The sequence below is a fragment of the Trypanosoma melophagium genome (assembly GCF_022059095.1).
Source record: "Trypanosoma melophagium isolate St. Kilda chromosome Unknown ctg35segment0, whole genome shotgun sequence".
In the NCBI taxonomy this organism is placed as follows: domain Eukaryota; phylum Euglenozoa; class Kinetoplastea; order Trypanosomatida; family Trypanosomatidae; genus Trypanosoma; species Trypanosoma melophagium.
Window position 1 is genome coordinate 150,113 of NW_027125172.1, and position 14,247 is coordinate 164,359.

The 14,247-nt window shown below is 43.9% G+C and overlaps 6 protein-coding genes across 7 annotated transcripts; all 6 read left to right on the forward strand.

Moving 5' to 3' along the window:
- Window positions 1-111: 111 nt before the first annotated feature.
- On the forward strand, window positions 112-2,595 carry LSM04_005418 (uncharacterized protein; the record flags this gene model as incomplete). Its single annotated transcript, XM_067338641.1, has 1 exon — window positions 112-2,595. One exon carries the CDS (start codon window positions 112-114, stop codon window positions 2,593-2,595), a length of 2,484 nt encoding a protein of 827 aa, XP_067188703.1.
- A 2,084-nt stretch (window positions 2,596-4,679) lies between these two features.
- Window positions 4,680-6,062, forward strand: LSM04_001182 (uncharacterized protein; the record flags this gene model as incomplete). The annotated part of the gene is made up of 1 exon (XM_067338642.1): window positions 4,680-6,062. One exon carries the CDS (start codon window positions 4,680-4,682, stop codon window positions 6,060-6,062), a length of 1,383 nt encoding a protein of 460 aa, XP_067188623.1.
- Window positions 6,063-6,650: 588 nt separating this feature from the next.
- Window positions 6,651-8,576, forward strand: LSM04_004739 (Elongation factor 1B gamma; the record flags this gene model as incomplete). The annotated part of the gene is made up of 2 exons (XM_067338643.1): window positions 6,651-7,857; window positions 8,344-8,576. 2 exons carry the CDS (start codon window positions 6,651-6,653, stop codon window positions 8,574-8,576), a joined length of 1,440 nt encoding a protein of 479 aa, XP_067188688.1.
- A 295-nt stretch (window positions 8,577-8,871) lies between these two features.
- On the forward strand, window positions 8,872-10,261 carry LSM04_006967 (the record flags this gene model as incomplete). Of its 2 annotated transcripts, none has more annotated exons than XM_067338645.1 (2): window positions 8,872-9,923; window positions 10,258-10,261. In XM_067338645.1, the coding sequence occupies 2 exons, from the start codon at window positions 8,872-8,874 to the stop codon at window positions 10,259-10,261; spliced, it is 1,056 nt and encodes a 351-aa protein (XP_067188741.1). The 2 variants fall into 2 exon arrangements, with proteins under 2 accessions (XP_067188741.1, XP_067188740.1); XM_067338644.1 differs by having other exon boundaries at window positions 9,190-9,923.
- Window positions 10,262-10,717: 456 nt separating this feature from the next.
- On the forward strand, window positions 10,718-11,029 carry LSM04_000670 (uncharacterized protein; the record flags this gene model as incomplete). The annotated part of the gene is made up of 1 exon (XM_067338646.1): window positions 10,718-11,029. One exon carries the CDS (start codon window positions 10,718-10,720, stop codon window positions 11,027-11,029), a length of 312 nt encoding a protein of 103 aa, XP_067188609.1.
- A 1,526-nt stretch (window positions 11,030-12,555) lies between these two features.
- LSM04_001710 (uncharacterized protein) lies at window positions 12,556-14,217 on the forward strand (the record flags this gene model as incomplete). The annotated part of the gene is made up of 1 exon (XM_067338647.1): window positions 12,556-14,217. The coding sequence occupies one exon, from the start codon at window positions 12,556-12,558 to the stop codon at window positions 14,215-14,217; it is 1,662 nt and encodes a 553-aa protein (XP_067188634.1).
- Window positions 14,218-14,247: the final 30 nt, after the last annotated feature.

Consider the following 14,247-nt stretch of genomic DNA (forward strand, 5'->3'; position numbering starts at 1 on the left):
ACGCGAGTGAATACGCAAATCATAAGCTATATATACATACAGGCACAAAAAAATAACCAAAAAAAAATAATAAAATAGTATATATATATATATACCTCATATTCAGAGGAGATGAATCCCCCAGTGAAAACCAAATTTCCAATGACGTTTGCCAGCGTTGTCTCAGCCGAAAGTGGCCGAAATAAGAAGAACAATAAGGTAACTGGAACTAGTACGACCACTACTAATAATACTAATACTGCTACTAATAATAATTCTACTACTAATACTACTACTACTACTGCTAGTTCTGACCCTGTTGTTCTTGGAACAATAGATGAACCACCACTGCGAGGTAGACGTGGTGGCCGTCGTGCTCAGCGGCTTGGTATGCTGCAAGATTCCACATCTGCAGCAACTGAAACAACAACAACAACAACAGGAACAGCAGCAACAACAATAATAACACCAAAGGTTAAACCAAAGCAAGCAGAAACTGTAGTTGTGCCTGTTCGAGGTGAGACCTCAAATTCAGTAGGTGAAAAGTGCCCAGTGAATCGAACATCAGTACGACGGCGGCCCAAACCAAACAGCACTATCACTAAGGTGGTAACTGGTGTTTCCCTAGAGGACCTCCGTGCAAAGCGTAATGGTACTGCTGAAGAGAGTGTCACTGGTGGAGATGCAAAAACCATTGAAGAGGTCAGTCGTATTCTTTTCATGTATGCGTCACAACACCACCACCAACAACAACAAATTGGTGGAAAACATCACTTTAACAAACGATTCCCTTCTCGCTTTGAGGGTAATGAGCAGACCAATATTACGGGAGAGAGAGGAGGGAGTTATGGTGGCGGCGCAGAAATCTCTCCAATGATGACAATGAGGAAGAATGAATTTCTTCCTGGTGATCAACAACAACAACATGTTTTTGGTGGATTTGATGGGTTCCGTGCTGTACAGGCTCATGTAATGTCGTTGATTCATTCAGGAAAGTTGCCAGCTGACAGTCTTGAGGTTTTACAGGCCATCTTGTGTCATTCCTCACGGGGTGGAAAATTAGATTTCTTTGATCCAGCAAGAAGAAACAGACATGATGGGAATCCAATGGAAGTAATACCAGGAACCGGTGGTGATGTACTACAGCTACAGGAACAACAGCAACAACAATCATTCCTCAATGATTTCTACTGTTATACACAACAACAAATGACGAATTCTGCACAAACAGAGTACTTTGGATATAGTGGTTACCCTTCGTATGCTGAGCAGATGTATTATCATGAACTTGGTGCATCTTCCTCTACTCTCATGTCTCTTCCTCCTGCTATTTCGGTTCTTGCTGGTGATGGCAGTAGTGAGATGGAAGGTGTGGGTTCATTCCCATACCTAAATACATACACCGCAGAACAACAACAAGAACCGAAATACCAGCTTCAGTATTATAACTCTGAAGCGGCAGTAGGAGGAGGAGGTATAAGTGGATACAGAGAAAATGGTGCATACTTTACTGGAAGTGCTGTGCGAGTTGTTTCCACCAACCATAATGATAATAATAATAATAATAATAACGATGATGAGGATGATGCAGATGTAAGTGCAATGTTACATGGTATTCGTGAGGTGGTACAGCAGGGATCATCATCATCTCCATCATCCCCACTATCATCATGGTCATCTAAACAACAACAGCAATCTTGCAATTTAAATCATTTACCTTTTACGGTGGACAACACGGGAGAAGTGACACCCACCGCTGATGGAGATGCCCGTAATGATGTGGATGATGTTTGTGTGACGATTAGTCATACGGAGCGGGAGACATTGCGTTCACTGCAAAAGGCGTTTCTCGCCCGTATGCGTATTGCGGGATCACCGGAGTGGCAATCACCCGGGGCAACACCACCAAAGAACCTTCTTGATGCTTTTATGGAAGATGTGGAGTTGGATACACACATGGAACAAGAACAAGAAGAAGAGAAGTTTGCAACAAATCGTACGCTCTTTTCATACCGTACGGCCTTTTTGGATGAAGTTGATGGGACCACACTAGATGAACCCGTTACCCGTGATGCCTCCGTTGCCACCACTGCTGCCGCTCTGAAACAACAACAACAACAACAACAGCAATATATATATGAAGAAACGTTGACAGATACACGCGCATCGCATTTCTTCACAGCCATGCGTGGGGAGGACGAAGAAGTAGAAAGATTATGGAGTTGGACCGCCGACGATGAGGATCGCGCTGCCACCACTACAGGTACAACAGCAGCGGCGACGTTAACACCATCAAGGTGGTTCTCCGCTAATGAGATAAGAGAGCCATATGCACAATCACAGTTGTACACGCATACAGCCTCAATATTGGCTTCCTCCACACCTGAGCAGCCAACAACAGAGAAGAAGGAGTTACAGCAGCAACAACAACAAAAGCTACAAGTGAGGTATTCACCATTCTCACCATCTGCTTATAGTCTTTTGACCCCTAATCATATTATAACAACACCCATCGCAACAAGTGAGGTGTTAAAAAAGGGTAATACAGCAAGCAACAATAGTGATAGGCTCTTCATTCCACCACATATAGGAACTATAACTTCCTACATGTTTTAATGAAAGACTAGAATATGTGTCGATGCGGTTAGATGAAAGAATACACATATTTTCTTATATGCTTTGTTGTTTGTCTGTTTGTTTGTATATGTTGTTTTCACCCATGTGAAAAGCAATACTGAGAGGAGTCTATTTTTGACGAGAATGAAAGGAGGGATAAAAGAAAAAGAAAGGTCTATGTAATACAAACCAAAGATAGGAGACTAATCTTTTTTCTTTCATTTATTTTCTTTCCTCTTCCTAATACTTTTACTACTGTTATGCCTATTGGTGTTATGACACTATTACTGCTCTTCAGAACCCTTTCTGCTGATGGTGTACTCTTGCACGCGATTTCACGGCAATTGTCTGACCTGACAACACAAACACATAAATTGAATTAGATTTGGTAGACGCTCCAACCAACACGATTTAAACAAAAAAAGAAGCAAAACAAAACAAAAAAATATATAATGAAATGAATCAAAAAGAAAAAAAAAATGAACTCACACGTTAGAAGTGAAGAAGAGAAAACAGAAAGTCAATGAAAAGGAGCAAAAAAAAAAAAATAAAATAAAAACAACCCTACAGATGGTTTCCCCTAGTAACCATTCACTTATCATTCAAAAAAGAAAAAAAAATGGGTCACCCTCATGTCCAGGTCTGTCGTTATTTCCCCTTGATCGTAATTCATTTCATTCTATTTGTATGACGATACTTGTGGTAGTGGTCGGGATGATGATGATGGTGGTGTGTATGTGTATGTGCATATGTGTGTGTGTTTGTATGTGGAGAGGCATGGGTGATTCTTTGTGTGTATTTGACTCTATATAAAAGAGGAACACAAAACCACACTCAGTCATGCTTTTTTTTTGGTTCTTTCTCTCTCTGTGTTCATATGAGAAATAGAACAAGTATAGAACAAGAAAGATAGTGATGAATATTTCCTCAGAGGTGTTTTTCTCTGCTAAAGGTGTATATCACTCTTTCTATATATTTATATGTGTTTTTGGTTCATGCTCTTCTTCTTACTTGTTTATAATTCAACCAATTCTTTTATTTTAATTTTATTCTTATGTTGACGTTGCTGGTAGTAGTGTTGTTCTTCTTATTCTTCGTATTCCTTTTTCCGTCAGTTTCAGAACGAGGAGTAATGGAAAGAGCGGAAGAAAACAAAAAAATTGCAGATCTGTGATACTGTGGTATTCTTCGTACATTCACGGAAACTGCTGCTCTTTTGTTTTTCTCCTGTTTCACTTACTGTGTATGTGTGTATGTCTTTTTCTATTTCTCTTTCTTTTTTTTTATTATTTCTCTTTGTGTGTGTATGGATGTGTATATGTCTTCGTATGTGTTTTTCTTCATTGCCATACACTGACGTACAACATTACATACCCACATATACATAGACATTGAGATGGAGAATAGTGTGTGTGTGTGATATATACATACATAAACCGTTACTGCATTTATTCTCATACATCCCCTACTAATATATATATATATATACATACATACAGGCATGTATTTGTGTCTAGATCTTCTTTTACTCTCCCTTCGTGTCTTTTTTTTTCTTTCTTTCTGGTATTCACCGCTTCATCCTTATATTTATCTACTCTCTTCCTATCATTCTCTATTGTTACTGTACTTTTCTCTGATAAGCTCTTTACCTCTTTACCCGACTGTGTTTTTGGACAGACAGTGGTGCCAATCAACAAGGTAAAGAGTAAGGCAAAGGGGTGTTGTTGTCACGTTGACAAGAGCAATAAAACACCAAATAAACAAATAAAAAAAAAGAAATAGAGGGAAAGAACAGTTAGTCTGTGGGCAGTGGAAGTTACTTCCTGCTCCCATTTCTACTGTTTTTGTTGTTTCTCTCCGTTTTTCCCCATTTGTTTTTTGTGGTCAAATCCCATTACCAAAGACGCTGGGGTAGTACACCATTAGAAGAGAATAAGACGCAACAATAAATAATAAGGAAAACAAGGACGACGACGACTGGATATAAACGGAGAATAGAGACGAAAAGAATATATAAAGAATAATATATTTGCATATAGGAAAAGAAAGTGTGTGTCTCTTTGATTTAACTAGCTTCAGGGAAGATGTCACAACGTCTACAGTACACACGAGAGGAGTTACTCGCACTGCGCGAGACAATTCCAGTGCACACATTTCCAGACCCTGTGTCGCCTAATTGCCCCATGCACACCGACAGTGAATTGGTACTCCTACAAACAACAGTAAAAAGGCGACAAAAGGAAAGTAACGGAACAAAATCCCTTTGGTTGAGACCTACGAATACTAATACTAATAGTAGTAGTAGTATTACTGGTGTTGATGTTGCTACTGGTACAAGTAACCTGGGTAGTGTGAACCGTGGTGGTGTCAATGAAAGAGAGAGGGAAATCTGTCGAATAGAACATCCTGATGCATGGCGAGAACGAGAGGATGATAGTGCTGTTAAGACTGTCCTGGTAGAATCAAATATTGCAGAGAAACGTAAAGCTTCTTTTGCACGCTCGGGTAAGTTAGTCAGGCCTCCACCACTGGAAATACCCTTTGTTACTATTGTTCCAAGGGATGGTTTGTGTGGTTCTACAACGGGTGATTGTAAGGGAAAAACAGCGGTAGATGTTGATATGGAGCGCGTGCTAATTGCCCGTCTTCGTCAACAGCAAGAGCTGGGAGGGAACTTACAAATACATCAATTCTCTGCCTCCATGACAAAAATATCACATACAAATGCAAATAGTACTGCTATTAAAAGGCTAGTTACACCCCCCGTTTTAAGATCTGTTGACTGTTCCCACAGCACACCCATTGCTACTAATAGTACTACTAATATTAATGTAGGAGGGTCTATAGACTGCAGTGGAAACATGACACCAGAACCTTGTACCGACACTGCCGTACCCATTAATAATATCTCACTCTTTAGATCTCATCTGCGAAGTCGTTATTTTAACTTTACGCGCTCGTTGGGGATTTCAAGTTACCTTTCCTTTGTAACTGGCGCGGAAAATGCCTTTTCTTCTAGATACGTGACAGGTACTGCTCGCAAGAGTGAGCAGGCTCATGATAACAAAGATAATAATAATAATAATAATAATAGTAACAACACTATCATCATCAGCAGCAGTAGCAATAACGATATTCACAACTGCAGTGGAATTCAAACTGGATGCCAAAGTTCTATCGCATCTATTGAATCCGGTGTAACACCTGTACATCTAGAAAAATCCGTGGTAGACTCATTAGGGGCGACTGAGGGAAGTACCAAGCAATCCACGCCCGACATAGAAAAACAGAATCAGCAGATGCCAGGCAAGAAACCCCGCCGACGGCGGACAAACAGGACACATGCGGAAAAGCGTGCACATCGTCGTGCCAACGAACTACTTCTACAGCAAAAGAATCCACTAACATCTGAAGGAACTGTAGAAAAGACAACAACACTGACAAAACATAGAGAAGAACCCAATTAATTAAGGGACTCAATTCAAGGTGCAACACTAACGGTGAAACAGTAAAAAGAAAACATCTTAAAACAGACTGAATAAATATCTTTTTTTTGATAAACAGGACACTTTGTCTTTAATTCATGACTTCTTTTTTTTCCTTTATGATTTTACTGCTATTGCTTACGCTCACTTTAGAACGTTATTTATTCTGCTCTCACTCCCAGCAAAAAATAACGTAAAGGTTACCGATATCAAGCTACTGAATACCACTTCACCTCTTACCATAACTGCCACCCCGAAGAAACACTGTTCTTTTCCACCACGTATGGGCGTGTAGATTTAGAACACATCCAACACAACACCAGTTCAATCGAAACGATCCACATTAGGCCATGATTACCGATACACAATTCGACTCCAGTTTCACATGGTCATTACAATGACAATACTGATCGTGCATTTTAATAATTTCTTTCCATAATTCTCTGTGCCCGCCTATTCTTTGTTTTCCATATTTTCCATTTTCCTTTTCTTTTTTTTTTTTCTCTCTCTCTATCCCTCTCATTATTGTTTTCCTATGCTGTGCGAGATCAAACCGCTAATTAACACAAAATGACGCTAACACTGTGGTCTGCAGTGAACCCCGAGAACGCCCGCACGCAAAAGATCCTGGTTGCTGCGGCCCTCGCCAACGTGCCCGTGACGCTGAAGCCGTGCGAGTACGGACGCGAGAACGAGACGGCGGAGTACTGCCGCAACTGCAGCCCATGCGGCCGCTACCCCGTGCTGCAGACAGAGGACGGGTACATCTTCGAGTCGAACGCGATCCTGCGCCACATTGCGCGCGTGGACCGGAGCAGCAGCTTCCTGTACGGCCGCACGCCGTTCGAGGGCAGCCAGGTGGACATGTGGCTCGACTTTGCGGCGACGGAGCTGGACGCGGCGGTGGTGCCGTTCCTGCGCCACGTCTTCAGAGGCGAGCCGCTCGACGCCGGTGCGATGGACCGCGTGCACGAGGTGCTGCAGGGGCTGGACACGTGGCTTGAGACCCGCACGTTCCTCGTGGGCGAGCGCATGACGGTTGCCGACATTGCCGTGGCGTTTGCACTGCAGTGGCACTACCGCCTGAACCGTGCCGAGGGCGAGGCACTGACGCGGAAGTACAAGAACGCGTACCGCCTGTACAACACGGTGATGCAGCAGCCAAAGACGGTGGAGGTGCTGCGGGCGCAGGGCGCGACGTTCGGGCCGGTGAAGGAGGAGAAGAAGAAGGACACGGCGCCGGCGAAGGCGGAGAAGAAGCCGAAGGCCGCTGCCAGCAACGGGGACGACGAGGAGGAGGCGCCGAAGGAGAAGAAGAAGCCGAACCCGCTGGACGAGCTGCCACCCAGCCCGTTTGTGCTGGATGCGTTCAAGCGTGAGTACAGCAACACGGACACACGCACCGTCGCCGCGCCGTACTTCTTCCAGCACTACGACCCCGCTGGCTACACGACCTTCTGGTGCCGCTACAAGTACAACGAGGACAACAAGATGCAGTTCATGACGGCGAACCTCATCCGCGGGTGGTTCCAGCGCATGGAGCACACACGCAAGTACGCCTTCGGTGTGGCGCTCATCATTGGCGAGGAGAAGAAGCACGACATTGTGGGCATGTGGGTGTTCCGCGGCAAGGGCATGCCCGAGATTGTGCGTGAGGTGGAGGACACGGAGCTGTTCGACTGGGAGGAGCTCCCCGACGTGGCGGCGCAGCGGGACCGCATCACGGACTATCTGTGCTGGGAGGGCCCAACGATCCCGAAGCCGGTGCTGGAGGGCCGTGTGTTCAAGTAAGCGTGACTGGCCCTGTTGATGATACTCCTCCTGTGGCAACACGGGAGACGGCAACAGAGAAGGCCAACTAGCATTGTGAAGAAAAATACAATAATAAGAATAAGAATAAAGAAAGAGGCAATATGTGTGAGAGTGAATGGATGTTGCTGCTGCTTAATAATAGGATGATTTTCTCTACATTTTTCCTGTTCTGTCTTTTTTTTTTCTTTTTTTTTTTTGTTACTGCATGTGTGTGTTTTCCTGGACGAGGTGTGCGCTGGGGTAACTTGTGTGTGTGTGGTCTGTGCCCTCGGAGTGCCGCTAGGGTTGATTGGGCGTGCTGTACCTTTGGCTTCTCTCTGCCAGTGCATGTGGTGTCTGACGCTGTAGGCATAGGATATGCGGAGAGTTGTTTTGCGTGTTCTTGACCTCCCTGTTGTTTTCTTTTGGCAGGAAGGATGCTCAAGGCCTTCCTGATGCTGCGCTGCACCAGACGGGTGTCCACTGCGTGGGTCAGGTGAGTATCAAGCACAGTTGCATGTGGGGTTGGCCGCGGGATCAGGGGTGCTGCACCGCCTCGCAGTACTTCAGCAGCTCCTATTATTACTACTACTATTACTGATATTGCTATTGTTGATGTGGATTGTGATGTGCGGAAGGGTTCCACCTGCGCCGTGTGTGGGTGTGGAGTCGACTGTTGCTTGTTGCACTGCCGTGACTGGGTAACTGTGTGCAGGGAAGAGTGCAGACCGCACTTGGAGAGTCGAGTGGGGCAGCAGTGTTGTGTCCGTGTGTGTTGTGCTGCCAGTGGGAGTTGGTGGGGATGCCGAGTGTTCCTCTTCTACATTGTTTGTGTCGGTGTGTCGGTGATGGTCAACATGATCTTGGGCTGCGCCCAACATCGCTGTTTCTCCTTTTCATTGCATGTCGTCTCTTTTTTCTCTCATTTCTGTTCTTGTATTTATGACAAAGCTATACACAAACAAACGCACTCTTGTGAGTAAACAATCAAAACATCTACATGCATCGCCTGTTGTGCACTGCGCTGCTATTGCTGTGTTGTGTCTACGGGTGCATTGCAACTGATGTTGTGCAGACGTTACCACAGAAAGGACAGGGTCCCTGGGATGCGTACACCGTTGCTGTTTCCGTTCCTGATCCTGGAGCTGCTCTTGAGGAGAAAAAAAGGGGGTTTAAACCCATTCGTTTTGCCGTTTCTGCCAAAGAAATTGATAGGGTGTTGTCGTACTGTAAACGGTTGAGAAATGATTCTTTGGCTGAAAATGAAGATGATGAAATATCTGGATTCAAACTTGAGATTGAGGAAAAATTATGCGTGATGAGTACCCGAATAACGCCGGAAAGGAGAAAGACACTTTTAAGAGAAGTCCTTCCTGCTGCTCTCAAGTTGCACAGTGAACGGCTCAGTGTTGAGCATGTGGAGGGAACGTTGAATTTATCTTTTAATGGAAGTCCTCCTTTCTTGACCGACTGCCCACATGCTTCAATTCCCAAGAAACATCTAAAAGGTATTTCCGATGCTGATTTTATGCTCTATGTCGGTGTTACAGAATCGTATAAACCTGTGCAAATCTGCTCTAAAAATACAAAGGGCCGCCCTACATCTGCTTTGATTAGATTCATCCCTAAAGAAATTGATGCAACAAGACATTTCATTCGCTATGCTGCACATGAGATTGCACATGCTCTTGGGTTTGAAATTGAAACGATGAAGAAGCATAATATTATTAAAGAGGAAAAAAGTGACAGGAAAACCGTTCGTTTGGTGACATCCAAGACTGTTCTTGAGAAGATGAAAGATCAGTATGGTTGCCTTAATGAGGATGAAATAAAGAAAGTGGCTTTTGAGAATGACTTACCTGAAGGGGCACCCCTGCACTGGGAGCGTCGCATTGCGAAGGATGAGTTGATGAGTAAGTATACCATTGATCTTGATGTTACTGGGGCGTACTACTCAACACTAACACTTGCAATATTTGACTCTATGCCATTCTACAGTGCCAATTTCAAAATGGCAGAATCGATGAGTTGGGGTAAGGATGCTGGCTGTAAGTTTCTTAAGGGTGAACTGACAGAGAAAGGGGCGATAATAACGAATCACACTGATATGTTCTGCACAGAACTCAAGGAGATTCTGCAGTGCACATCTAACCGATTTGCACTTGGGAGGTGCGCGAAGGGGATGACGTTGGAAGAGCGTCAAAATATCTTCCCAATGTATGCATACTTCAACGATCGAACATCTTCACACAGTGGCATTTATGACCTTACGGATGGTTATCCTTTTATTAAACCTATTTATACAACAGGTTGTGAAAGTGGTAATGAAACTCTGATGCCTGGTAGTATTGTGGGAAAGACATCACGATGTCTGAAGGGTGAGAAGCTGAAACTGAGAAAATCAAACCAATTTGGTTTGACTGTTGGTGACATTTGTGCAGAAGTGAAGTGTGGGGATAATGAAGTAATGGTGCGGTACAGGGATAGCGTCCAATGGCATAAATGCAGTGATGCTGGGAGGATTGATGTCGAGAATAGCTCGGTGTTCGATCTTGGAAGCATCTTGTGTCCCAAGTACTCTGAGGTGTGCACTGACGTGGGGAGCCCCACTAACTTCCCCATCGTGTACGATGAGGGTGAGGAAAAGAGAATAAAGGAAGACGAAGAGCAGGAAAAACGGGAAATGGAAGAAGAGCGAAAGAAAGCCAGTACCAATACGCCAGAGGACCAACAGAAGACTGAAGTGAAAGACACTCATTCAGATTCTGTGAAACAACGGAACGATGGCTCTGCCAAGGGAGTAGAGCCCACTGCCCCAGCAGTGGCAGAAACTCAGAGGAACGCAGATGGACAGAGTGTTCTTCCATCTGCGTCAGCAACAGATCCCACCACGGCACCTCAATTACCTCTCTTGGGAGAAGGAGCACCAAGATCACAACGGCAACAGCAGTAACAACAACAGTGGAACTTCTTCAAAGAATGTAAACACTGCCAATGTTGCTGCAACTGTGAAGGGACCAAATGACACTCAGATGGGACAAGTGATGAATGAAGTGGGTGTCATTGCTGGTGGGGGTAATGACAGCAGCATTGCAGCCTCATACCAATTCCCTCTTTTGCTTCTTGTGTTTGCTATGGTGGCTGTGGCATCCCCATGAGTTCCATCTGTGCACACACACCCATACATACGTACCTGCAATAATAAACCATTTTTTTTCCTTTATAATGACCTTTTTTGACTGCACACCCATATCCGCATACAACGCAGTCAGCTGGTCGTTCTCTTTTTTACTTGTTTATTGTTTTTACTTGCTTCGCTGCGTTGCTCGTAGCATTGGAAAAGAAATTCTCGTAATTGTTCATCGTTTCCGGAGTTCATTTTACTTTGTGTGTTTGGGAAAAATAATTTATAAATCTTTTTTCTTCTTTCTTTCTGGTGTTCCACTTTTTGTTGATTGCACGCATGAATATAATGGTAGGACTGAACAGCAGTGAAGAGCTTACACACAAATATACTTGGGCTTTTTAAAAATACTTAATTATCTCTTTTTCATTGGGCTTACTTTGAGATGTGTGTGGGTGTGGGCAATTTCAAGAGGGTAAAGGAAAGAGATAGACATGGTGAGCTTTGCGTTTGTTAATGTAGTTATCCTATTTGCTGTTTTCGGTTTGTATGTGATTTGGTTAGATGTGTGTTGCGTCTTTGCTTTTTCTTTCTAACTTTATTTTTATTTTTTTAGGGGTGTATAAAAAGAATGGCATTGATAGTGCATCAGGTGGTGTGGAGTTTGTCTTTTATCTGAGTCCTGGTTGGTGGTCCGTGTGGATCTTGTGGTTGCTATTTTTTCTTTTTTTTGAACTCTTTGGAGTCGTTTGGACTAGATTTCATGAATTGCCAAATAGCCAATTGGTGTCTTGATTTATTTATTTATTTATTTTTTCTTTGCATGCTGCGTAGTTGTGCTCTTTTTTTCCCCTGATGGGGTGTTGCTATGGGTTGGGTGGAATGGCTGGAATGGTTCGCACGTATTCTTCGGCATTTGGTCTTGTGAACCCTCTTTGTTTGGTATGAATGGGAATGGAAAAGGGAGGTGTAACAATATGAGATGAAAGGGCTGCCGTTTATGTGGGGGCATTCGCTGTGGCGTCATCTACGTTAATGTGCCAATGGGTCAGGAATTATGAAACAATGATGGGAGCAGAGATGAAAGAATTGAGCGGAAGGGTTGCTTTGAAAGGTGGTTGGATTCGTTTTGAATTTTTTGTCTTCGCTTTTGTAAGCTTGCGGGTAATGAAATGAATTGTATTTGGATTGGGCGTATCGGAGCACTCGCGTTTCAGAAATTATTTTGGTATTCATTCTGAATTCTCTGTTCTTGCCCAGAACATGGTCTATGTCTGGCAATTTTGTATGACGATCTGTAGTAATTGATGTTTAATATGCTTTAGAGTGGAGGGATACAGAAGTACGGTTATGTTTCGGTTTTGTTTTTATTTTGTTTTTACTACCTGTAGGGCTTTTTCCCCCTCTTTATTGGAGTAGTCGACGGTTGTCGTTGTGGGGCGTAACAGAGAAATAGTTTTTTTTTTAGACAAATAAAAGAGAAGATAACAGAAATAAACAAAGCAGAAGAAATACTTTAGATAGACATTAACAAGAAAAAAAGAAAGAAAGAACATATAAATGGAGGCTGCCCCTGTTGTTGTGACTACGGCTGCTGCTTCTCCAGCAAGAATCGCACGACCCCCGCCAGTCGCATTAGCCACATTAGAAAAAAGTGGATTTTTTCTGTTTTCTCATCCCGTTACGGTTGTACGTACGGTAGACCTGCCTTGTGGTTGTGTAACTATTGCGGCTGGTGCCAGTGTTGTGTCTGCCGGTCTTTTAACAAGTTTGCCCCAACAGGAACAAACACCGTGCCCAATAACATCTTCACTGCCGGAGGATGTGCGTATGTGTAATTTGTCTGCCAAGACGGAGTCTCTTTTACTCTCTAGTGGTATTGTGACAAGTATGACTATTTCGATTCTCCCTGGTGCTGGGGCGGTGTTGGGGGTTGTGGGCACAAGTAACGGTTCTCTCTGCGTATTTGTGTTGGAGAGTCGCGTCGCTGGGGAACCGCCGCGGTTGTTTAAAGTCTGTGAAGTGGGATTGTCCGAGTACACGGATGGATTAATTTCTGTGGGAGATGTGGTGTTGGATGTGGCGATTGGATTTGATCCCGCCAGTCGGCCGGAGTTTATTGCGGCGGCATCCACCACATGTGTAGTTTTGTTGGATACACAGTACTTTGATGAGTCGCTCAAGGCGAACGCCACAGAGGCGGTGATTCGCGTCTTTCGGAAACGGAAACCCTATCAACCACAACAGCAATATCAATATCAACAAGGAAAACAAGAACAACAGTATTATGTGGTACGACCACCAAATGAGGCATTCTATACTACCTTTGCGGCCGCAGAGGTGGTGAGAGTTTTAGTACCAGAGCGTTTTCACGCATCATTTGCGGTGGATGTGGCACTTGTGATTGTGCTGGATAATGGGGAAGTGCGATATGTGGAGCGGCACGTTGTGGGAGGATCACTACAATTGTTATTGCAGCATCATGAACAGCGGCAGTCGCGGCGATCGGCGGTGGGGCTCACCATGTTACAGGATAGCGAGATCATTAATAATAATAATAATAATAATAATAATAATAATAATAGTGTTAATAATGAAGATCCACGAACACTACCGCACGTATTATACGCCTACTCTCTTTCTGGAGTTATACATAATGTGTGTGTGGCTGTAATGGGTCCACACGCTGCCGCACATATTATCGTGAATGATGCCGCTTTATATTATGATAGTACATCACAACAAATGGAACTTGTAGTGGTGGGTGCGGAAATGCAATTCACCGAACGGCCTGGTGAGACGTGTGGCACGGCGGGATGGTGGGCTATTGCTCACGGTGTGGTTTACGCACGAAATACACTTCGACGTTTTCAAGAAGGGCAACAGAAACAATCATCATCATCATCATCCCAACAACTGACTTCGTTTATGAAAGTTTCAGGATTTTCTGGACAGAATTCGGGAACTTTACCACGCGATGGACGTGGATTAGCGTCTTTGTTAGTAACACATGATGCGATGGTGTTATTGTTTGCCAGTGGTAATGAACTGCATGTATGCAGCATCTCTGGTGCAGGAAGTGGCAGTCGTGGATCACTGCAGCATGTGTACAGTACTGGATCTGTGATCACAAGTATGACATCTGCAGAGGCACGAGGAGGTGGAGGAAAGTATGCGTTTGTGATTGCGTGTGGATCATCCATTACGCATTTGCTGCTGTGAGTATTGTATTGTTTATTTATTTATTTGGAG